The sequence below is a fragment of the Chinchilla lanigera genome, unplaced genomic scaffold (genome assembly GCF_000276665.1).
Source record: "Chinchilla lanigera isolate Chin_1 unplaced genomic scaffold, ChiLan1.0 scaffold00033, whole genome shotgun sequence".
NCBI lineage: Eukaryota > Metazoa > Chordata > Mammalia > Rodentia > Chinchillidae > Chinchilla > Chinchilla lanigera.
In genome coordinates this window covers 17,850,614-17,876,355 of record NW_004955434.1, presented here as the reverse complement: position 1 = coordinate 17,876,355, position 25,742 = coordinate 17,850,614, and the positions used below count along the sequence as shown (strand labels likewise).

Below are 25,742 nucleotides of genomic sequence, written 5' to 3'. Positions count from 1 at the left end.
CATCTTCCAGTATTCTTGCCATTGTACTGCCCTTTTCATCTCATTCCTGGTGTTGAACCAATGTACCATTTATGAAATTGTGCACGGTCTGAGTTTTCCTGCTGTCAACTACAGTGTCTGCTAGATTGCAAGAAAACTGAACTCTTCAAAGAGTTCTGTTTTCATGCTGAGGTTTTTGCTGCCACAAGAGGTGGTAGAGTTTGGCCACTGTCCCCATTTTTTGAAAAGCCACTCCCGCTGGTCGCTCCTTAACAAGTTCTCTCACACCTTTGTTCTCACCTCATGCCACCATCTGCCAGCTGCGGGGTGGTGGCCATGGTGGGAACGCGCGGATGTGCAGAGCGTGGAGAGCAGGATCTGGGGGGAGGAGTGTGGGCTTGCAGGGGCATTTTTGTGGACACCATCTGATGAATATTTATTTCAGCCTTGCTGATTATGTAGAGAAATATACTAAAGTCATTAAAGTGTAAGCCTCTTCTGTGAGTGAGACAAGCCTCCATTGCATACTTGGAATTTAAGAATATATCTCGATGCATTTGGCTTTGAATAAATATTTTCAGTTTTTATAGAACAGAAAAACAATCACAGAATTCCAAGTGGTTAAGTTGAAGCAAAGCCTCCACTTGTCTAAACTGAGTACATTATACTGTAATTAGCACTGTAGGTGGTGTAAATACACATGTGCACGCACTGTCTGCTGTGTGTATTGAAACTATGTCACTGGGTTCAAGGGCCGTTTTACACGTAAATAAAGACCTACATGTTTGCTTAAAAGAGAAATATTTTCCCCACCTCCTCTCAAGTGTTTCTTAGGTGTCTTCATTGGCGAAGTCAGCTCATGTGACAAATGTTAAGCTTATTTCTTAGTAGAGTTGTATTGTTTTAGAATTGATTTTCAGTGTACAAATGGTCCTATTAGTTCTCTGACACAAAGCAGAATGCAGTCTCCCTTTAATCAAAGAGGAAATGGAGGCAAAGAGCGCAGCGGTCTCCTCTGAGCTCAGAGCCCAGGCCTTTGCTCTGGGGTGGAGGCTGCGCCTCTCCAGTGGGACCACACAGATGACATCCCGATTAGGGTCGCCCCCTCCGGAAGCAGCAGCTACAACAGGGTAATGAATGGCTGCCTTGCCTTTCAGATAGGCCTGGGGTCAAGTTAGTTTATTTGTTTTTAATTTAGCTGAAATTACAGGCTGGTTGAAAGATCCCTTTGATGGTAGTGATCTTTTGAATAGACCCACAAACCTTGGGGTCTCTCTCGCTTCCCTCTAACCCTTCCTCCCATTCGCAAGGTTAGAAAAGCACTTGGGAGACACATTCATCTGGCCTGCGCTGTCAGGAGCCATCAGCGAGTTTTATTAAACGCCTGGGGATCGCCTGAAAGACCTCCTTGTCTGAGCCTGCAATGAAAGGGGCGCGGTAAGATCTGGGGGCACGCTGTCGGGACCCCTGGTCCTGCCCCTCGGCCTGTGAGTGACACCCAGGAGGAAGCGGGCGCCCTTCTTTGTGCAACGGACTTTCTGGTGGCCAGAAGCGAGTTGGCCCTGGCATGAGCTCTCCAGGTTGGGGCGGGCCCCGAGCCCTGCTGCTCCTGCTGCTCCTGGATGGGGCTGCGCCCACCTTCATCAGCGTGAACCACGGGCTGAGGGTGATGAAGGGCGGCTCGGCCTTCCTGTCGGCGGAGGACCTGAAGTTTGCCGTCCCCAGGGAGAAAGACAACTGCAAAGTGGAAGTTGTGATGCATGAGCCCATAACCCAGAGAGTTGGGAAACTCACTCCCCAGGTGGGTCATAGCTGAGAGTCTCTTTTCAGTAGTGTGTGTGTGTGTGTGTGTGTGTGAGAGAGAGAGAGAGAGAGAGAGAGAGAGATGCAAACAGACAAAGTGGGGTGGGGTAGCTTTCCAAAGGCTGGGGTGGGCAGTTCTTGTAGGCTCTACTATGATCAGTCTTTTGTTTTGTTTGTTTTTGTTTGGTTTATTGTTTTTGTTTGTTTTTTGGTTTTTTTCCAGTACCGGGAATCCAACTCACGACCTTGCGCTTGCTAGGCAGGCGCTGTGCCGCTGAGCTAAATCCTCAGCCCCTACGATCAGTCTTTATAGGGTTATTCCTTCCCGAAATCATTGACAGTCAGGGTGCTTCTGGATATTAAGATTTTAAGACATTTTAAGGACATACTTGTAACTCTCAGAACAGCAAAGGTAAAACATGAAAGCATTTTCATTTATTAATATCACTTAGGTCTTCATTTGAGAAAGGGAAATAACTCTAAACATTCACAGTTCTTCAAAAAACCTTGTATAAATATTTTCCACTTTAATAAAAACTCCAGGGACCTTCTTATGTAAGGGTATTACTGGTCACTTCATTTGCAAAATAAAATGTCACCTTCCAAGTCTGTATTTTTATATATTGTTGTTGCTTAATATACACATAGTAGAAAGGTGCTTCTGGTTTTGTTTCTTGCTCCTGCTGTGGCTTCACTTTGCTCCCTCGGTGGTCTTGAGAATACCCAACTCTAGATACTGCTGCTGTTGCTGCTTCTGGAAAAATTTACCAATCCAATTGCTGAACTAAGAACATTATTTCTTTTCCATTTAGGTACGGATACATATACCATAAAGTTATGTAAAGTAGTATGTAGACATTGAACAAAAAAAATTGGGTAGATACTACTTCAGTGATTTAATATTTTATTTGCCTAACTTAAAGTTATGGTCCAATTCTGAGACACCTCAGACTTCTAAGGAAAGGGGTCTCTTACTAAGGGTATTCCTGATGAGGTAGTGATCGGAAGTCTCCCCCCAATTTCTGGTGACTGTTCCTGCACCAGTTTAAGACTTTTGAAGAGTTAAAGAGCTTCAGATGGGTACCTAAAAGTGTTAGAATACAATAACGAGGTGGGTATCATGACATTGCATATCCAAGTGTTTGCTGGTTGTAACTTCTTCCCACTTTTCTCTCAACGTTACTTGCACCCTGAAAGGGTGGATTAGGGAAGAAGGAGATCAGGGTGCAGTAGACAGGATGGGTAGTAAGCTTAACAGCGGGCAGTGGAGCCCCAACTACAGGGTCTGGAATCAAAATCAGAGTGCAAATCCTTAGAATTTTGAGGAGCAGTGAGATAGAGTCCTAATTTTAGAGGACTGGAAACTTTGATAAGACAGGGGCCCAGTCAGTATCTTTTGAAAAAAGGTGTTTAACACTTATTTAGGAGTGAGGATGAGTAGTATTACCTTGGGGAAAAGAAAAAACAAAATTTCTGCTGGCAGCCAGCAAGGGTAAGTTCTCTAAGCTGTCATCTAGTGTATTTAGCTGGGACCCCCATAGGAGCAAAACAAAAGCCCTGCCACTCACCAGTTGCTGGTCAGAGAAGGCAATTTGGACAGGATCTGTTGTCATGTATTCCAGCCTCTGAGGGTGATCCTCTCCCTACCCCTAATGGCCTGTGACTTCTTAACACATGTGACCCTCACTCTGAGAGTAATAATGCATTGTCTCCATTATACACTTTTGTCGCCATTGTATACTTTTAGTGATGTTTTAATGACTCTGATTGTTTGGGTTGCTCTGAGGCACTAAAAAACAAAAAGGGATCTCAGTGACTAGAACTATTTAAAGAGTGTGGTCATAAGGTCTAAGGATTAGATTAGACCTCCAAGTCATCTCCATCTTAAACTTTCTCTGATTTTAAGGCAGAAAAGCTAGTTACTAGGAAGATAATATGGGGCAGAAACAACAAAATGCCTGGGTGACTTAGGATACTCTGGACTAGGATATACCCTCTAGATACTGGTCCTCTAGTTTACTGTTGCTCATTTAAACAACTAGAATCTTCTCCTGGACATTCAGCATATGTATTCCAAAGGTAAATATGGTATCCCTAACCGATTTACATCATCTGAAGTGGGCATATAGTTTATATCTTCTCAAGAAGAGCCCATCAGAATGTGAATTTCCATCACCATTTTACCAAGTATTAAACTTTTGCTATGGAAAAATGTATAGTATCAGAGAACTTTGTTCCTCAAACTGCTTGGTGATCATTCCTATTTTTTTTAAGTCCTGAAAGTCAACAAAAATAAGAGTCCCAAGTAGTTTTGGCCTGGGGCGGGGGCGGATTTTAGCCTGACTTTTAACCCAAGTAGGCTTAACCCTCTCCCCGGAGGTTTTTTTTTTAGAGTTTTTTGAAATTAAGCATGGTAAGTGCACTGTGTGCACACACATTTCCACACTCACACACACACACTCATGCACGCACGCAAAAACCTAAACATTATTCTTTAATAGAACTTAATAGTAAGCCAAAAGCTAGGCTTATGTGAACCCATTTCTAGCGAGACGACCGCATTAACAACATCCTGCTGTGTAATGAACACTTTCGTGTGGTTTGCACAGAAAATGTTTTGTTTAACATCTGTTCAATTAGTGTTTTCATTTCATTACTGAAGTTTGTTTTAGAATCAACAAGTTCATTTTCCTATTAGATGTTTGGAAAGGGACTTCAGTGGGTGCATGCCAGCACCGTCTGTTTAGATAACCCTCTTGAAATAGACAATTACACGAGGTCAATGGCAATGTGTTTTCTGGTGTTTTAGGACAACACTTCCTCATAATAGCACTTCGTACACCTGTCCCAAAGTAAGACATTTTCTAGGTGGAAAAGCACCTCAGGTTAGCACTGAGCAAGCCTTTTCTAATAGGAAATACAGCAGTAAGAAAATTTCCCTCGTTTGAACCCGTTTACTGTCATTAAAGTGAGTAATGAGTTAGGAACGTGTGACAATTTAATTATAAATTGTAATTGAAAAGCAGTTGAAGTGGAAAAAACAAAGCTAGACAGTAATTAGAAAAGGATTTAGCTCTCCTTTGTTTTATTTAGTAAATTTATGGACAATTATGGTTGTCGCCTTTTATAAAAGGAAAACATACTACGAAACATAAAACAGATGTTTCTTTTAACAAAGCAGATTGTCTCTTTATTACCACAACTATTTGTCAATGATATGGGGAAGGACTTCCCTTTATCTCCCTCCTGCTTGTCAATTAAAAGAGGAACCAGTACTATCTGTGGGACAAGAAAATAATTTGTATTAGTGATAACGTTTTCTTGGGGTGCATTATGTTGTCTGAAAATGTTTGAAGCCGGAAAAGGAATGGACTAAACACCATGAACTGTACAGTGAGGATACGTAACTATCTCAAAGGCATTTCTCAAAACTACCAGGTCAGACTGGACAGAATGAGGGCCATAGGGGCTGGAAAGAAAGACTTCTTCAAAAACTAGCATTCTCAAGCTAGGTTTAAAAAAAAGAGAAAACTAGGGTGCTTAAAAATAAAAAAAATAAAAAATTTTAAAAATAAAAAGCAATTATCTTACTAATTTTGAGTGAGGTGATGTAGTTAATTGTATCTGTATCCAAGCAGAGGAAATTGTCCTTAGAACTCTGTGCCATTACACTACATAACTAATAACAACTGTGGATCAGTTAGACTCTGAATAGTGTGCATAGTCAGTGGCTTCATTTTTAATGTGAAAATGCTGTCTGGGAAAGAAAGAAATAGAAGGAGAAAGAAATACACAGACCAAACACAGCGCATTTGTGGGTGGGATAATGGATGCAGACACACAGAAAGACCTAAGTCAATTGCCATAATCTCCAGAAGGGACAAAATAAAACTTTGCTAAATGAAACCACGTCTTAAAAGCAGTATGTCTGTGAAAAGATAACCATTTAGACAAGTAGTCATCCCTTAATTCATTTTCTTTATCTGCTTGGATTTTTATAGATTGGATGGTCTCAAAACAAGACCCAGCTGTACAAGCAGGATGGGGACCAGAATGGGGCTGGGTTGAGGAGGTTTTTGGTGTTTAAAACACACAGGTACACACATGCACAGCGCTAGCAGACCACTGTTTCTCCACACTGTACGCTAGAGCTAGGAAAATGAAAGGTACACCAGTGTTCTCATAGCTGTGTATCCATTTCTCCCTGCAAACCAGGTCTTTGACTGCCACTTCCTTCCTAACGAAGTGAGGTACACTCACAACGGCTGCCCTATTCTCCATGAGGACACCGTGAAGCTCAGGCTGTACAGGTGAGTGGCACCGGACGCTGCTTATTTCTCGCCAGATAATCACTCGTGTACTTCCTGGGCCCTTCCTGTGCTATATATTATCATGACAGCAGCTAATAGATTCCAAAGGAGAAGGTAATCAGGGAAATGGGAGAACCTGAGTGGGTGACACAAGAACTGCAGCCGGCTTTCAATTATCTTCATTTGCGTTGCCTTCGCCGTGGTTCTCCCACACACTGCTAACTTCATTCTCTTTCCTTCTCGTCTCTTACCCAGTCTCTAGTATTCCAGCCCATCACTTGTCATGGGAAACAGAAACTACAAACTACAAATTCTTAAGGAGAATCAGGTTAAAAATATACTCCAAAATTAAATGAAATTCTTTTTAATTACTGGCTTAAAGAAGTGCAATCTTTAAATAATACAAATGTGTTTAAGTATAGTCAATTGTAAAGTTAAACATAGGATTGACAGTATGACCCAGTAATTTCCCTTTTAGTTATATATACTCAAGAGAAATAAAATTCAAAGTTTATGCAAAGCCTTGCAGCATTGTTTATAGCAGCTAAAATATTGAAAAACTCCCACTGATGAATGATATGTTCATGGCATGGACTGTTATTAAGCCATACAAAGGAATGAAGCTGTGATTCATGCTACAGTGTGAATGAACCTTTTACATGCTGTGCTAAGTGAAAGAAGCCAGGTACAAAAGAACACATGTTGTATAGTTCTATTTCTATGACATGTCAGAATGCCATAGAGACAGAAGTAGATCAGTACCGTGGACGGCCGAGGCTGGAGGAGAGGCAATTGAGGGAGGGCTACTAATGGATAGCTTTTGGGGTGGTGAAGATGTTCTGAAGTTAGTCACGATGGTTGTGTAACTTCATGAATACACTGAAAGCTGCAGTTATGCAGTAAAAGAATAAATTTCACAGCATAGGATATCTCAGTAAAATTAACTTTAAGGTTGTAATGATAGTATTACTGATTTCATTGAAACAACTGAGAACTCAATATAGGTGGAGTAGGGCTTTGTATAGTTTTTTACTTGTCTTTTATTGCTCTTGAGAATATTTAGTTAAAATATGTTGGTGTAGATTTTCTTTAAGCACAAACTAATGCAAAAGACTTTTGAGGAAGACACTGAGCAGTGAATCGTTCTATAAACATCTCTGACCACTACTGTAGATAAAGATCTATGTTGAGCATAGGAAGCACAAGAATGAAGATACACAGACCCCGTTGGTGCTCATGATCTAAGGCAAAAAGATGGGCAGATAATTAGGAAGCAGAGCCAGAAGTGTCAAAAGGAAGGCACAGAAAATAAAGTGGCAAGGATTCCTTAGGAAGAATTCCTTTTCTACGAGCAGGATTCCTTAGAAGGCTACAAAATCAGCAGTCCAGGCTGTTTGATCTTTCAAAACTCTAGAGTTAAAAAAACAAACTGACTTCAAAGAGCTTGCCAGGAGGGGTTGAAAAGCTAATGAATTCTGGTTGATCCCACTCCTTTCTTGAAATTCTAGGGGCAGGAAAGTTTGAAAAGTACACACAGAGGGCAGGGTTAGAGGAGCCAGGACTGTGCTTAGTTTTGAGGATGGTAGAGGAGTTGGAGGCCGAGGATCAGGGAGCGTGTTTATTCCCCACTTATCTCCTCCTCAGCCATTTTGGCCAGCTCCTGGGCTTCTCTGTCTTCACCTTCCTCATCTTTAAAGTGAAACTGACAACGTCTATTACAGATTCCTGTAAGGATCGAAAAAGATTCTGTTGTAGAATTTAGCGCACTGCCTGGACCATAATAAAAGCATAGCTATTGGAGATTGCATTATTAATGCAAACTCATCACTGATTTTCTAAAATAACAGCTCACCTCCATTCGTGTCTGCAAATATAGAGAACAGAGCACCCCTCCGTACTCAGAACAGTCACTGAGAGCACGGAAGGGACGGCAGTAGCAATTGCTGGACGACTTTACACAGCAAGTCTGAGTGAGCACCCAGACTAGTTAAATGACCACCCATTTACGGAGTTTTTGAGGAAAAAAGGCCATGATACTTCATTTGATGCTTCAGAAACCCTTCACCCCTTCAGTCCTGAGTTAACACTAAAGCGTAAATCACACAGACCTTGTGTTCTGAAATTACACGTGTGCTGGAAGTGAGATGCCAAGACCTCAGCAGTCACTAAATAGCAGTGTGGACGCTGAGTGGAAGGCAGGTGTTGAAAGAAAGATGTTCAAAGGGGGAAGCGGCAGGAAAAGGCACTGAATCCAAGGAAAAGAGAAGAAGAGCTGTGAATAGACAGGTTGGGGGCAGAGCATGAAACAAAGTTCAAACACCACCCTGTGTACCAGGTTTGTGGAGGTCAGGCTTTCAGCTTCAAGTTAAGTGACAGGGATCAGAAGTAGCTGAGCATCAGTAAACACTGCCTTTGCTTTACTCTGTGCACAGATTCACTGAAACAGACACCTTCACGGAGACCTTTCTCCTGCGGGTCTACCTCGTGGAACCAGACTGTAACATCATCCGGATGAGGAGCCGCGCGCTGCAGGTGTCCGAGTTCCACGGCCTGTCCCGAGCTATCGATAAGAACCTGCTCCAGTTTGATTATGACAGGACGGCTGGCCTGGAGTGCACAGTAAAGTTGGACCCTGTGGACACTCATCTGCCAGCCCACGGCCAGATGGTTGTGGTGGAGCCTGGACCAGAAGGACCGCGTGGAGATCAGCCACACAATTTTTTCCCCGAGTCTCGTATGATATCCTTTAATACTTATCAGAGTGTTACTAATGCTGAGAAAAATATCCTTAGATAGTCATCGTCCACCATGACAAAGGGTTCCATGAATGAAAATGACTTTTGTCTTGTTGAAAAGTATAGGTTAGTGGTCAAGAGCCTAAACTTTGGGGGTTGTTGGTCTTTTTTTTATGAGACACGAGCTCACTATGCAGTTCAGGCTGGCCTTGAACTCACTTTGTAGCCCAGGCTGGCCTCGAACTCCAACAAGCCTCCTGCTTCAGCCTTTCAAGTGCTGAGATTACAGGCGTGCTCCGCCATGCCTGGCAAGAGCCTAAATTTTGGGAGCAGAAAGACATAGATTTGAAAGCAACCTCTGCTGTTTATTTCCCGCGTTATTTTAGTTATTAACTGCTATGGGCCCCTGTAGGTTGGGAGAAGATAATAGCTGCTCCATCGGGCTGTGTAAGGATGGGAGTAAATGAAATCACACACACACACACACACACACACACACACACAGCATAACATAGTGTCTGACTCAGAGTAAGTACTAATCGATTGTCAGCTGTTACTAATAGTAATGGCAGCAGTAGTAAGGGTAGTTTTATCTATATTTCCTTAAGTGTTACTGGGTTGTTGTCTAGCGTGAAATAGAACTGATAGGTAGCAGCCATGTTTAATTCAAGGAGGGTTGACGGACAATGTTCCTGCTAGTATTTGTTCAGGCAGTAGATTTTGGGCACTTCCTGTAGCACAAAAGTGTTCTTCTATAGGAAGTGTGCCAAGAAGTGTAAGGAATAATCATGGCTGTAAATAATGGCTTGAATTTGGACAGAGGTTTACTGAAGGTGCTCTTGAACAAAAATTATCTCATCTGATCTTTACCACCATCTGGTGAAGAAATAGATGATCTGTTTTGTACATCATAGAAGTAAGACTCAAAAAAGAAGTAGTCTGTGAGATTCATAGACCCAAGAAGAGTGAGAGATCCAATTGGACAGAGGCATGAGGACACCTGGAGAGTTATAGTTTTCAGTGAGACACAGAAGTTTGAGTGGTGACGGAATGTTGAAGAAAGGGTTTAGTAAAAGACTCATTGGCTCTAGAAGGATACATGGGATCGGAGTACATCTGAGGATCTGAATGAGTAGAACAGTCTAGGGGACATTGTGTGACAGAGCCATCGGGCTGATGCCTTACAGGGAAGATTGGCACGAGGCTGGGGAAGTCCTACAGTGAGTCATTGTCCCATTCATCAGAGATGTTCACACACCAGAAAACACATTTTATTATACTTTATCTCAAAGTTTTATTAGAAAGGCTTGGAGAGGCAACTGGTCAACTGTCTGTTTAGTAAGGGAAATTATCAGCTTTCAACATAATGGCAACCCACTCAGTGAGCGGTTAGAAGGTGTACCTGAGTGTGCTTAGGTGGTGAGAAAGAATAGCACCCACGGGAGAAAGGTCTTTTGTTTAATTTTTACAGTAGCTGTGTTTAAAGGGCAATCCTAACGCACCACTGTGCATTCTAGAACTAGGGACAGAACTGAAATGTCCAGGCAGAAGCTGTACCCTGGGACTGAAGAAAATAGGAAGTCTCAAGGTGAGCTGTGAGGAGTTCCTGCTGATGGGGCTTCGCTATCAACACGTGCAACCCCCTTCTCCCGACATCGATTATATCTCCATCCAGCTCGACCTCACGGACAGCAGGAGTAAAATTGTTTACAAGGTAGAGTCTGGTTATGTGTTGGTGTCCCCAGCTGACTCACAGGAAGAAAGCCATCTCCATGGGGCGGCTGGTGTTGGCTCCTCTGCCGGGAAAAGTCCTGCGCTATTGGGGTGCAGCTGCCCAATGTCTCATGGTAACTGCAGGCTTGTTTACTCTGTAACTACTTAACACAGTAGCTTTTATGCATAATATTAGCACCAAATTTCTCTCTTTCTCTGGTAGCTGTACATCCCAATGTGGGAAGGGCCAGGGCTATTTACATGTTCACTATCTTTGTTCCTTATCTCCAGAACTTTATTAATAATTTAATTAATTTTTTTTGGTTTTTTTTGAGACAGGGTCTTGCAGGCTGGCCTTGAACTCACTTATGTAGCCCAGGCTGGCCTCAAACTCATGAAGATCCTCCTACCTCAGCCTCCTGAGTGCTGGGGTCATAGGTGTGCACCACCATGCCTGGCATAGAGCTTTTTTAATTTCTTGGTTCTAGAACTGAGTCCAGGGCGTTGTACATGCTAAGAATACACTCGACCACTGAGCTATACTCCAGCACCAACTGCCCGAACTTTTTTCCTTTTGTTTTTTGACTTTTTCTGTTGTTGGTTGACTCTTGGCAATACCTTCTTCTCAATGCTTTATTTTCTCCTTGCCACTGGGGTCCACTCTGCAAGGCCATAGGGAACTAGGAGGGAGGGGTAGCTAAGTGCCACTTTCATGGCTGTGGCAGGTAGCACCATTGTCTCTCTTTCCCACTTCCGGATGAAGAATTGGGTCCTCCAGGTGACAGGGTCCCACCTTCCACCAGCTTCTAATTTCTCTCACTCTTTCTCCTCTTGATCTCTTCACACTGAAATGATGACCAAAAGTGAAGTCAACTTTTACGAAATATTTAGCTTGCTACTCTACTGATTTGGGTACTTGACAGCTTGTTTATCTTGGAAACTCTGGCCACAGTGTGCCTGTGGAAACAGCTCAGATTTTGTGCTGATATAAAGATGATCTGGGATGATATTTAGAAAGACTTCCATTTTAATACTCTATCTTCCCACTAGAATTTCCCCCAAAAGGCTTAGTCAAATATTGAACGTTATTACCCCCAAAAGTTGATAATTTATGGAAAGATAAGGAAATGATTAAACAAGACCATAGAATTTTAGATTTAAGAACCCTTTGAGGTGCTTCAGCCTAACTGGTCAGGTAAATCAGCTGAGGCAGATTCCTTTGTCTGGTAGTACGAGGTAAGGGCATAAACATGGGTCCAGATCTCCTGGGTTCAGACATCTGCATTGTTGAGAGGACCCGGTTGTCAAAGCCACATTCATTTCATTCTGCTGGATACTGAAACTGGAGTAGGAGGGGTCATCTCACAGTTGAACCAGAATGGTTCTCTCAGCCATGGGACACGTTGCTATGGGGAATCTTCTGACCCATAACATTTATTGAGACCTCAGGTTCCACGAAGCCATTGCATGGTTTCTTTGGGAGGTCTTTCACTCATAGCTCTCTTATTTTGGGAGAATGTATTTCTAGCCTGAAGGTTCACTTGCGATGCCCTTGCTCTACAGCACAACTGAGCAACCCTCTTTCAGTTGTATGAGTAGAGCTATAAAGGCATTTTTTCCTTCATCCTTTCCTTCCCCCTTTAAAGCCGGGCATAGTGGTGCATACCCGTAAGCCCAGTACTGGGGAGGCTGAGGCAGAAGGATCATTGCAAGTTTGAGACTAGTCTGGCCTCCCTCTCCCTTTAAAACCACCTGGCAAGAGATAGGCGGGATGACCAGGAGAGGTTGCTGGGTTGTGCCAGCCACTACCAGCTTCTTTGCTTTGGCTGTTTCATTTAGTATTTACTTAATACTTGGGAGTACGGAATTTCATTTTTTTTTTCCTGAATTTCATCTACAGATATGAAGAAAATGAAACATAGTAGTTGGATAATTTGTCTACAGTCAGACAAATTACAGGTGCTGGAGAGAGAATCACAAACACAGCTCTTTTTTTTTTTTTTTTTTTTTTTTTTTTTTGTTTTTCTCCGGTACCTGGAACCGAACTCACGACCTTGCGCTTGCCAGGCAGGCACTTTTGCCGCTGAGCTAAATCCCCAGCCCCAAACACAGCTCTTTTTGATACCATAATGGGTGCTCCCTTTTTAACTGGCTGCATATTGAAGTCTCTGGAGAGCTCTAAAAATACTATTTTTCTTGTCTGCTCATTGTAATAGTTAGATGTCTGGAAATGGGTCCTGATCAACAGTACGTGTTTAACAGTCCCTGGGTGATTTTAGTGTGCAGCCAGGCTTCAGATCACAGCTGGATACATGCTAGGCTGTAGCTTTATTACATATCATGCCATTAACCCTGTATATTATAGCTTCATTCATATTATCTCCTCCTTTGCATTTTATTTCTCCTTCAAAAGTCAGAGAGTGCATGGTTGCCCGTCCACATCAGAGCTGGCATTCCGAACCAGATTCCAAGGGCTGCGTTCATGTCCACGTTTATTCTGGAAGTGGATCAGTTCATCCTGACCTCTTTGACTACATCTGTTCTGGACTGTGAAGAGGATGAGACCCCTAAACCATTGCTGGTGTTCAACATCACAAAAGCCCCCCTCCAGGGCTACATCACTCACCTCATGGACCACTCCCAACCTATCTCCTCCTTCACCTGGAGACACCTCAGTGACATGCAGATTGCTTATCAGCCACCAAACAACAGCCACTGGGAGAGGAGACATTTTGAGGTAAGAAAGAGGACATCCAGCTTAGTTGGTATTCACAGAGCTACTTAGGAGGGCACTTTCGTTAACCCTCAGGTTCAGATTCCTTTGAACATTCGTTGCTTCAGAAGAGAACCATTTACTGTGAATCAGGATGCAAACTAAATGCCCGGAAAGCCAAGCAGGTAAACAAATCAACAAACCTGCACAGAGACGCTGTGCTGGGACAAAATGAAGGCGCTAGTGTCAGCAAGTAGCTGCAGCTCAGCTCCAGACCACCAGTGCCACGTGGGAACTTGGTGCCAGGTTGCTGTAGCTGTCATTTGTCTCGGGAAGTTGGACACCCATATTTTTTAAAAATTGTTTTTAAAAAATTTTTAAATTAAAAAACCATAATTTAAAATTATAAAATATATTGTGCCAACTCCAAAAATATTTTTGGCGGGCCATATTTGGCCTAGGCTTTCTAGCTTGGGAGCTCTGAGGTCCTTCTACCACCTTCAACAGCACAGACCACTGATGTGAGAGGTGCGTTTGTTCATGGCTTCTTACTAACACATTCTTTCATTCCTTTTTGTTTGCAAGAGCTTTGTATGAGGGGCACTCACAGGGGGGATTCCACAGTCTCACTGAGTGACTAATTTCACTGTCACTGTCCTGTAGGAAGTCCTCTTTCTCTCTGATCTAAATCCCTTTTGCTCTAGCTTCAGCCTCTTCCCTCTTGTTTTGCATTCACTGAGAGTGGAAAACAGCTGGTTACAGGCTTGCACATAATAACACTTCACATCTTTAAAGACCCACCAGCAAGTTGATTCGAGCAGGATGGAAAATTTAAACGAGCAGATTGATATAGACTGGAGTTCAGGTTTATTAAGGAAAATGAGTGTCCCTGGGGTTAACAAATTGCCCTCTGTGTAATTTAGGCTTTTTCAGCATTTAGCCTCAAGGGCAGTCAGAAGACTTCAGACTAGGAATGCTGTGCTTTGCCCTCTGCTTTTATTTTCTTCTCTTTGTGTAGTACAATATGGCAGCTGTTTTTTCTTTTCTTCTATCATCTCTCTTCCTTTCCCTATTATGAAGGAATTTCTCATTTTACGACCAGTGTTACCTTGAGTGCAAACATAAATCATTGCTATTGTAGCTGTTTTCTGGGAGTATTTTCTGGAACTGTAGAATGTAATTTTAAAGAAGAACCTTCCAAATGTGTGATTTTGTTGTTAGAAGGTAACTCAGTATTCTCAGTGGAGACTGTGTGCTTCTTAAGCATGTGTGGTGAAAGACCTGGGCCTATGGCCCAACCTAATATATATTTTATATTTCAACTCCAAAAAAAGCATCTCCTGCATCTCCTGATTCATGTTTAGTTTGTTACTTTGGCACTTTTGATTCTTTTTTTTCTTATTTAATATTTGTGGATACATGGCACTCTGCTTCCTTCCCCTACCCTTTCAAAGTGGACCCCACATTCTTCAAAAGTAGGCAGTGTGCCTTGTATTTATGTATTATATCTCACCTTCTTCTCTCAATATCTGGTGCAATATATACATAGATGTAATAAAGCTCAAATCTTACCATGTATCCTCAACTTACTAGTTGTAGATTTCATGAGAACAAAAAATTCTAGATTTTTAAAAATATATGTAGTGTGATAGATGCCTTTAAATTAGAGTGTCTGAAAATCAGCACCATTGATATTTTGGGTCACATAATACTTTGTGCTGGGAGCTGTTCCGAGTGGCTGGATGTTTGCACCACTGGCCTCTCCTACAATTGCCAGTAGCTATTTGGTGAAGCCAAAAATGTCTCTAACAGCCCCAAATATCCCCTGGAGGTGAGGTGGGTACAAAGTTGCTCTTGAGACCCACTGGTATAAAGCCTCTTCCTTAGAGAGAGATTGGAGTGGACTAATACTATAGTGAGACAGCCCTAGCAAATGAAGGGACACTACTCCACCATATTTCCCAATTTCAGATTAATAAATTCTTTCATGGAGGAGAAAATTTAAAAATACTGATACATGAAGGAACAGAATCTAGAGCCTCAGGGGAAGGGAGGATGGACAGAGGATGGTTTTTTGACATTTTTTTGGTATTTGGAATCAAACTCAGGATCTTGCACTTGCCAGGCAGGTGCCTGTGCTGCTGAGCTATATCCGCAGCTGGGAGAGAGAATGTTAATGCGTACAGGGACCAGGTGTACAGAAAGAACGTCTCTAATGTTCCATAGCATAATAAACCAACCACGGTTACAACATCTCATATATTTCAAAATAGCTAATAAAGAGGATCTTTGCATGCTTCAAACATGGAAATGATGAATATTTGAGGTGACCCGTATGCCAGTTACTCTGGTCTGGTTATTGCAATTTTTATGCATGTATTGAAATTCCATGCTGGTCCATATAAATATGTGAATTATGAGTCAATTTTTAAAAAATCAAGTATAATACCTAAGAAGAAAATACTTCACCTATCCAAAAAAAAAAAAAAAAAAAAAAGACTCACTCTTTACAGGGAAAAACCCCAAACTTTAACACAAGCACCTTAACAAAATTGGATACAGAATGAAAATTCATTTAGCCGGTCATGGTAGTACATGCCCGTACTCGCAGCCTCAGGAGACTGAGGCAGGAGGATTGCTGCAAGTTTGAGGTTAACCTGGGCTGCAGAGAGAGTTTAAAGCCAGCCTGAAATGCATAGTGAAACCTTGTCTCAAAAAGGCCCCCAAAAATTCATTTAAGTGAAACTGCCCCAAAAAGCAAATATACAGAGATTGAAAGCAGATCATTGGTATCAGGGTAGAGAGGGTGGTGAGGAGAACTGGCAGTAATGAGCATGAGGATTCTATGGGTACAGTGGAAATGATTTACATTTATTTATCTGAAGTTTATACAACTTTAGTAAACTTATTTAAAAATCATAGAAATATACACTTAAAATGAGTAAGTTATATAATATGTAAAACTTGTCTCAATTGGTTGTAAAAATAAATGTTTAAAAAATAGAAATAAATTTAAAGTTAAACAAGAGAAAGATCTGAGAACAATAGAAGCCTGAATCCATCTGTTTATGTAAAAGGAGAGCTGTACTTTAACTGTACTTTAATGTGTCAGTATGTAGTTCACATCCGTTTGTTTACTGCCAGGTGGAGCTGGAGCTGTATGACTTTTTCTTTGAAAGAAGTGCACCCATCACGGTCCACATCTCCATCAGAACAGCAGATACCAATGCCCCACGAGTGTCCTGGAATACGGGTGAGGCTCAGTGGGAGGTGTTGAGCCCCGGGGTCCTGCAGGGAACGTAAGAAGGTAGAAGGATCCACAAAGGAAGGTCATTTTATTCTCATTTTACAAATGAGGTAACTAAAACTCATATGTTAAGGACATCAGATAGATCTTTTCTGCTTGTTTTTGTTTTATTTTTTTCTAGCAGCAAGCTAAGAAATTTAAATTCAGTGCTGTTGTATTCTGAGGCTACCTTCTTTCCTTGGTAGGAGATAAGCCAAAAGAACAAATTTCAACTTTCTTTCATTCACATATTGAAAGTCTTAACCAAGTTTCCCTAGAAACAGACTGTGAGGCAGATCACATGCGCTAACCCTATACTGAAAAGAAGAGTCCGGGGAGAAGCAGGTGAAAAGGTGTTGTGCAGTACCCTTTCCATCACTATGACAAACACCCCAGATAGTCAGTGTACAGGTGAAAAGATTTATTTTGACTCACAGTTTTGTCTCAGTCCATGGTTGGTTGACTCCTTTGCTTTGGGCCTGTGGTGAAGCAGCGTATCACGGTGGGAGTACAATGCCAAAGCAAAATTCCTCACCTCATGGCCAGAAAACAAAAAGAGAGGCAGAAGAAGAGACTGCAGTCCCAGTCTTCTTCAAGGTCATGCCTCCAATGACCTAAAGACCTCCCTTTTGACCCCAGTTCTTAAAGGCTGCAACACCTCCCAACAGTGTACCCTGGGAACCAAACCACTGACATATGGAACTTTGAGGACGTTCAAGATCAAACTGCAGCAGGTGGGATGGCTCAGCTGATCACCTCTTATATAAAGCAGGTGGATCATTCTGTAGTGCTGATGTTTCCAGGGTGGAGATGGAGCCATTGTGACTGGGAGGAGATGCGGGTGGGGTGGGGAAAAGGTGAACAACTTGACAGCTCCCAACCCTGTTGGTAATGAAGATGTTTGATGATGCTACAGCTCACTTTCGGAATCCTGATCATGGAATCCTGTCTGTATTCCTGCTGTGACAAGCAAGCAAATTGCTCTCCATACCTCTGGTGTGCAGGTTCCAAGCACAAGATTTTATTTTAGGGAGCTGGGGATTTAGCTCAGTGGCACAGCGCCTGCCTGGCAAGTGCGACGTTGTGAGTTCGATTCCCAGTACTGGAAAAAAAAAACCAAAAAACAAAACAAAACAAAACAAAACAACAAAAAAAAAAACCAAGATTCTATTTTAGACCATAAGTTAAAGACCTTAGTTTTTTTTTTTGGAATCTACATTAAGTACACCTAACAGTGTTAAACATGCCTGAGAACAGTAGCTCTGTGTAAGTATATTGAACCACATTACATTTTCTGGCTGTGGGCTATGTATACTTTCACAAATTACATATAAAAGCACCTTATAATTCTTTTGTCCTCTGAAAACAGCTGGATGTAGTCTCTGAAAAACACCCTGTGGACATTTTTGAAATAGAGAACACTGTGGACATAACACATGCTGTTTCCTGCAGTATTTAATTTGATTTTTAAGGATGTATCATAACTGTCAAGTTGTCAGATTAGAGGCAATAGTACTAAGAATAAAGTTATTACTAAAAACACAAGCTACATTCAAGTTTCTTGAAAAGCATCTGAAAAAATTACTTTCAGATAGTGTCATGAATGAAAATTTATTAATCTTCTCCTTAAGCAGACATGCCAGATGCCATGTAACTCTGCATGACGCTTGTCCACTTCCTCTTGTAGGTCTGAATCTCCTGGAGGGGCAGTCTCGGGCCATCACCTGGGAACAGTTCCAGATTGTTGACAACGATAACATTGACGCCGTCCAGTTGGTCACCGTCGATGGTCTGCAGCATGGACGGCTTACAGTTAGAGGTGAATGACCTACCTGTGCAGCCTAAAAAAGAACCCAAGAAGTATTTTCTTCAAATCATATTCAATAGGGTACATGTAGCACCTCTTGGGCCCAATCTCCAAATGCAATTGTCATATGCAGAAAGCTAAGTAATCTTGAAGTTGTATGCTATTGTGTGGGATACTCAAGTCAGTGTGTGACATTTGTGAACCATGGTTTGTACTTGACACAGTTTTGTTTTGTGGGTGTCATGTAGGGCGTCTTCTAGACATGCTCCTTAGCTAACTGTATTTTTCCTTTGGAAAACTAACTATCTCCCTCTGATTTCTTGGTTGCAGGAAACATACTTAAAATAGAAAACCTTTCTTTTAACACTTCAGCGATAATGTTATGATGTTATTACTAGTTGCCATAGTTTATATGAAATGGATTTATAATTATATAGATGGTAGTTACCAAGGTATCATCCTAAAATATAATATTCATACTTCATGATAAAATAATCTGTTGTTTTTAACAGGATAATCCAATTATCCTCTTAGTTTGCTTAACTATAAAGCGAAAAGAGAACCCTGATTTATCATCATGTGTGACAAGGAATCATAAAATTAAAAAAAGATAAATCATGATAAATTTTCCTGCTCAATTCCAGGACAGTGGGAGGTCAGTTTAAACTGGTGTTTGTCAGTTAGGGTACATATTCAGTTGCATGTAAAAGAAATTCAACTCTAGTGGCTTAATAATTAGAGTTTTTTAAATGTCTTTAAGACTGAAAGAGGTAGAAGGGACAAAGAAAGATGTTGTACCCAGCTAAGTTTGCTCTCGTAGTGTGTTTTTCCAGGAGCCCAGCACAATGACTTCCACTTATATCTTTGTACCTAATTTGTCACTTGCAGCCCCTCTGCACGATGGGAGTCTGAAAACTGGAGTATTTTTAATTGACTACAGTGTCATGCCAAATACAACCAGGACTCTCTTATCTTAGTAAGGAAGAAGTAGGAAGTGGCCATCAGACCGGAAAATAGCAGTGCCTGTGATGTAACGGTTTAGTAATTTATTCTTTGAGGTTTTTCATGGAGCCATGTGGTGTGAGGAGAGTAATTGGGTGCTCCTGCCACCAAGAATCACAATGTTCTGATCAAAACTTGAAGCAATGCTTATTAATACTGCTGAAATGAAACTAGGAATGGTAGCTGTAAAGCAATGCTGCTCTGGGATTAGGAGAGGTGAAAACAGCAGTACTAACATTAACTAACCATTTACTTTGTGCCTGTCATTTATGTTATTTCTTCCATTTCAGCTTTGTGGAGCAAGATATGGTTGCTATTCCCATTTTATGAATAGGGAATCTGAGACTCAGAGAAAAAGCTGATTTGCCTAAGTCATACACCTAGAAAGTGGCAGAACTGAGATTCAAATCACAAAGTCAAATCTGTGCCAACTCTAGCTGTTGGCCCTTAAGCCAGTGACTCTCAAACATTAGAATGCACTAGACCCTCCTGAAAGGCTTGAAAGAACATTTCTGATTCAGTGGGCCAGGGGCAGGGCTTGATATCTTTCCAGCAGCTTCCCAGATGGGGTTGATGATGCCCATTCAAGATCATTCCCCTAAGAAATTTGTGCTGTGGGATGATGACAATGAGTTGGAGAATAATCTATTTATTACAGGATTATTATTATTCAAGTTCCTTTATCTTTGCTATGGAATATAGATAGGTCTTTATATTAGTGTCAATGGAAACAAATATATATGAGACTTATCACTGTAATTGGCTTATGAAATTATGGAGACTGAGAAGCCTCATGTTGGAGAACTAGAAATACTCGTGGAGTAATTCATTCCTAGACGGAGGCCTGGGAACAAGGGCAGCTGATGGTGTAACTCCCAGTTCAAGGCCAAAGGTCTGAGAAGCAAGGGGCTGCCCGGGGCTCGGGGGTGCTGGTGTGAGTTGCAGAGTTCACAGTCCCAGGAACCAGGAATTCTGATACGTGAGGGGAGAAGATGGATGTTCCAGCTCAGGAGAGAACCCATCCTTTCTGTGTCCTTCCTGGCCCTCAACAGATCCATGAGCGCAGATTTTCTTTACTCAGTGCAATGATTCAAATGCTAATCTTTTGCAGAAGCACTGTCCTCAGAACCATTCGGAAACAATGTTCTTTAGTTGTTTATTTATGTATGATGCTGGGGAATAAGCCAGCTGAGTCAGCATAGAAATTTAACTATCACAGGATTGCTATCCCTGTTTTACAGAGGAGTCTCTAATAAAATACCGTGCCTCTGTCTGCACAGTAAAGTGGCAGAGCCAGTGTTCAAAGCCAGAGTTGTGACGTCCCAGAGCCCACTACATAATCTGCAGACCATTTATGAGTTTTGACTTAGTGAGGAGTTTGTCGGGGCTATTTGATACATTTCTGACTAGTGATATTTTCAGCTGATGATGGCTTTTTCTGCCCCAAGCCCCAACCTAGCAGCTGTGCGGTTTCTGCAGGAGGGAGAGGTAGGGGTTGTGCCGCTGTGTTTGTTCCCCCTTCCTGGAGTGCTGTTCCCTGCAGCTGCCACCTGCAGGTTCCCTTACTCAAGCTGCTCCACCTCTGCTTTCTTATCAGGGGGGAAAGGATTTCTCTTCACTGTGTCAGACCTTCAGGCTGGCGTGGTCCGCTATCACCACGACGACAGTGACTCCACCAAAGACTTTGTGGTCTTCAGGATATTCGATGGATACCACAGCATCCGTCACAAGTTTCCTATTAACATTCTACCCAAAGATGACAGCCCCCCATTCCTCATAACCAATGTTGTCATTGAGCTGGAGGAGGGGCACACCGTCTTGATTCAGAGGTCCATGCTAAGAGCCTCGGACATGGACTCCAGCGATGACTATATCTTCTTTAATATCACAAAACCCCCGCAGGCTGGAGAGATCATGAAGAAGCCAGGGCCAGGGCTGATAGGTAAGTTCTAGGCAGTCACAAGAGTTTGAATGGGGTAGATTCTTTCATTGAACTTTCTGTGCAATGGTGAGTTGGCTAAAATTGTATCCGAATTTGTGCTAAGGTAGACACTACACTTGGGAAGTAAGATATTATTATTCCCACTTTATAGATGGGAAGGCTTAGAGTTAGGTAAATTAAGTTGGTCTGTCTGAGGTTGTACATTCAGAAAGTTCTAGAGCTGAGCCTCAAAATAACCATTATGCTATGAAAACTTAAATTTACCTACAGGATGATAGAACAAGTGAGTCTAAAGGGAAATGTTTGGCCTATTCTAGATGACTATTAAAATAATTTCATGAACAGTATTTGTGGTGAATAAATTCATGAACAGTATTTTTTGGTAGAATAATTTCATGACTACTTCTTAAGTAGGTAGTTCACGAGTTTGACAAAATAGGGACCAAACAAGTAGTTAGTGTTGCATCATATATTACTTTATTTGGTACCAGGAGTTGAACTCAGGATCTCACACTTGCCAAGCAGGTGCTGTATCACTGAGCTAAACTCCTGGCCACATCATATATTTAAAATAAGATATTTCTTGGAAATATTTTTCTAACTCTAATTTTTCTACATTATTAAGATGGGGGTAAATAGCAATTTTAGCCTTTCTGCTATATTATTTATAAATGTTGTGCCTAAAATGTTTAAGGCAGATTCCTTGAGTACATACAATAAACTAATCACAGAAAACTTTTAGAGATAGGCTCAATATAATCTAAAAGGTGGTATGTTGTGCGCTCTATAGGCTATTCTGTCCCTGGCTTTCTTCAGAGGGATTTACTCAATGGGATCATTTACTATCATCACTTTGGTGGAGAAATTTTTGAAGATTCTTTTGAATTTGTCATGTGGGACAGCCATGAACCTCCAAATCTCTCAGAGCCACAGGTAAGAGACTATTTCTGGACATTCTCTGTAGTATTACACACAGATACCAGGTCTGGAAGCTATTGTAGCTAAAAAGCTTTATGAATTTCTGTGTTTTCTGGTTTTTAAGGTTATTTAACCATGGGATCCTTTTATATAGAACATAACACAATTTGATTGCTTTCTAGCACTCAAGAAAATACTTCTTTTATGTGTAGTGATTAAAGTGTAATCTCTGGAGCTAGAGGGCCTCGGTTTTCTTCTTGATCCTGGCGCTAACTGCTCAACTTGCATACTTCTTTCCTTCCCCATAGAACAGGGAGTAGAAGAACCTTCCTCATAGAGTTAGTTTGAAAGAAAGCATCACAGCACTTATAAAGCACTGAACTTCCTAGTCCATGGTACATGCACAATACATAAATTTTCTCTTACTTATTGTTGTACTGGAAGATCTAATAGTTTTACTACCACTAGAGAGTATAGTTTAAAGATAGAGAAACAAGAAATAAGCATAAGAAAACATTGTCATATAGAAAGTACGGGAAAATGGAATCCGTAGTGTCTGGACAACTATGGAAGGGTAGAATCCTGGCAAAGAGGATAGCTAGTACTAACGGTTTAAAAAGAAGGCAGCTGAGATTAAATGATCACCTACTACGCACATTATTTTGCTAGATATTTTATACCTATGATCTTGGAAAGTAGCATATGTATGAATGCAACAGTCTCAAACCTGTCCTAGCATGACTGCTTACAGCATGTGTCCTATTCATCATACGTCTTCTTGCAGTGTCACCATCAATGGCATGAGCCGATGCATAGATGGCTGAGTATTCCTCCATTTGCTAAGAGGAATATAATGGAAGGTGTGAGCATTAATCCTGACATGCCAACTTTCTTGGATTAGGAAACACCTAGCAGACTAGCAGAACATGCCCCTTGGTGTGTCTGGGGGTTGCGGAGGCATGGCCTTGGGTGTTATGTGTGGCCTCTAGCCTGTTCCTTTCTGGCACTGGGCTTCCTGGCCACCATGAACTTAGCAGTTTTGTTTCACCGTGCTCTTCCACCATGATGTCTCTGCCTTGGAGCCAGCTGATCATGGACTGAGACCGCGAGCAAATTAAACCTTCCCTCCTTTACACTGGAAATGTCAGGTATTATGTTTAGCGATGGGAAAACTGACTAATGTAGAAAGGATGATCAGAAAGAAAGATACGAGTTCAGAAACCGAAGGAAGTCAGCGGTCACTTTCAACTCTGTGCTTTACCTTTCCACTCTCTTGGTGATTACTTTTGCTGTGCAAAAGCTTTTTAGTAAGATGAGAACCCAGTTGCTGACTCTTTATAGTATTTCTTTTGCAGTCTGGGTTTTGTTCATGAAGTCTTTGCCAACGCCTACATCTTGAAGAGTTTTACTTATTCTATGTTCCAGCAGATTTAGTGTTTTTGTTTTTATATTTGTATCTTTGATCCATTTTTATTTTATTTTAGTGCATGCTTGGTGAAAGACATATGTGTAGTTTTAGTCTTCAGCATGTAGAAAGCCAATTTTTCAGCACCATTTATTAAAGTGGCTGTCTTTCTTACAGTGAATGTATTTGGCTCTGTCAAAAATAAAGTGGCTAAGTATGTCTGGAGTGGTTTCTGCATCTTCTAATCTGTTTCATTGATCATCAGGTCTTTTTTGGCCAATACTATGTTGTTTATATCACAGTAGCTCTGTAGTATGATTTTGTCAGGGATTCTAATGCTCCCTGCCATGCCTTTGTTGCCAAGAATTGTTTTTGCTATTCTAGGTCTCCTCTGTTTCCAAATGAATTTTAGGATTGTCTTCTCTAGTTCTCTGAGGTATGCTAATGGTGTGTTGATTGAGACTGCATTAAATCTGTATAATGCTTTTGGTAATATGGCCATTTTTGCTATGTTGGTTCTTCCTACCCAAAAGCAAGGGATATCTTTCCATTTTCTGATATCATATTCAATCTTCTTTTTCAGAGTGCTATAGTTTTCAGTGTTGAGACCTTTCTCTTCATTCATTACATTGATTCTTAAGTGTTTCATTTTTTTTGGATGCTATTGTAAAAGGTGTTTTCCCTCTAATTTCTCTGTCAGGGAGTGTTATTTGTGTACATGAAGGCTACTGATTATTTAGTATTGACTTTGTATCCAGCTACCCAATTGAATTTGTTTATTAAATCTAGAAGTCTTTTCATGGAGCTGTTGGGGTCTTCTATGTAGAGCATCATGTCTTCCACAAATGATGATAATTTAACTTCTTCCTTTCCTATCCTTATTCCTTTTATTTCTTTCCCTTGTCTAATTGCTCTGGCTAATGCTTCCAGAACTACATTGAATAGGAGTAGTGTTAGAGCCATCTTTTTCTTGTTCCTGACTTTAGAGTGAACATTTTCAGCTTTTGTCCATTTAGTATGATGATGGCACTTGGTTTGTCATAGATGACTTTTATCAGATTGAGATAAAGACCACCTATTACAATTTTCTGTAGGGTTTTTATCATGAATGGGTGTTGGAGTTTGTCAAGTAATTTTTCTGCTTCTATTGAGATGGTCATGTGATTTTTGTCTTCGGCTCCATTGCTATGGTGTACTACATTTATTGATTTGTATATGTTGAAGCATCCCTGCATCTCTGGTGTGAATACTGTTTGGTCATGGTGTATAATCTTCTTGATGATTTGCTACATTCCTTTCACCAGTATCTTATTGAGGATTTTTGCTTCTATAATCATCAGTTAGGGTTTATGACAAAAAAAAAAAGTTGGCAGCCCACTGGAGGGGGAGCAGTGCCTAGGAAACTTGCTGCTGGATGCTGAGTCCTCTGTGTAGAGCAAAGTACAAGAGGCAAGGGGCCCTGTACCCCAAATCCACCCTTTTGGCTTGAGTTAGCCACATTTTTGCAGTCCATCGTTTCTTGGAGGCTTCACAGTATGGTGAATCTCGCTCAGCCTCCAGGTGGCTGTGCCACCGGCAGCCCTGTGGGCTGGATTGCCCTTTTGTAAACTCCTGTGTCTATGCTTTGTTCAATCTACTATTCTCTTATTTCAGATGGATGTGGGCATCAGGATGGATGTCCCTCCCTTTGTTCCTCTTACCTGTAGTTTTAGTTGATTTTCTCTGAGTTGGTCCAGTGTGACTCCCCCTCTAGTTAGCCATATTGAATCCACCTATGATTTATTTCTAAATCTTCTATGCATCTGTTGAACCGGAGCTGTGTTTCTGGACCACCATGTCACTCTTAATAGACTGTCCCTTTAAAGGTGGGAATTTCAGGACTTATTTTTTCTTCTTTTGTTATCATATATTTTATAAGTTTTGCTTTTTATATACATAAATTCATATGTCAGATGTCCCTGTAATAATACCAAGGTAATTAACACTATTGAAAGAGGATTATTTCTAAGTTTGGGCAAATACATCAGACCAAACTCTGCAGATCTGTTTATAAGTTTATCTTCTGTAATAGACTTTTAAAGAAGTCGTAATCACATATTTCTCTATTTCCATCTTTTTAATGGAGGAGA

At 41.2% G+C, this 25,742-nt stretch overlaps 1 protein-coding gene across 3 annotated transcripts in view; it reads left to right on the top strand.

Moving 5' to 3' along the window:
* Frem1 (FRAS1 related extracellular matrix 1) overlaps positions 1-25,742 on the top strand; it is a 147,415-nt gene that overhangs the window by 25,061 nt on the left and 96,612 nt on the right. For all 3 annotated transcript variants that reach the window (XM_013516387.1, XM_013516389.1, XM_013516388.1), the window contains exons 2-10: positions 1,290-1,780; positions 5,998-6,092; positions 8,525-8,826; positions 10,345-10,541; positions 12,954-13,277; positions 16,398-16,506; positions 18,227-18,358; positions 20,946-21,290; positions 22,081-22,223. In XM_013516387.1, coding sequence (XP_013371841.1) covers positions 1,547-1,780; positions 5,998-6,092; positions 8,525-8,826; positions 10,345-10,541; positions 12,954-13,277; positions 16,398-16,506; positions 18,227-18,358; positions 20,946-21,290; positions 22,081-22,223 — 1,881 coding nt within the window. In that variant the 5' untranslated portion in view covers positions 1,290-1,546. The remainder of the gene's footprint in view (positions 1-1,289; positions 1,781-5,997; positions 6,093-8,524; positions 8,827-10,344; positions 10,542-12,953; positions 13,278-16,397; positions 16,507-18,226; positions 18,359-20,945; positions 21,291-22,080; positions 22,224-25,742) is intronic.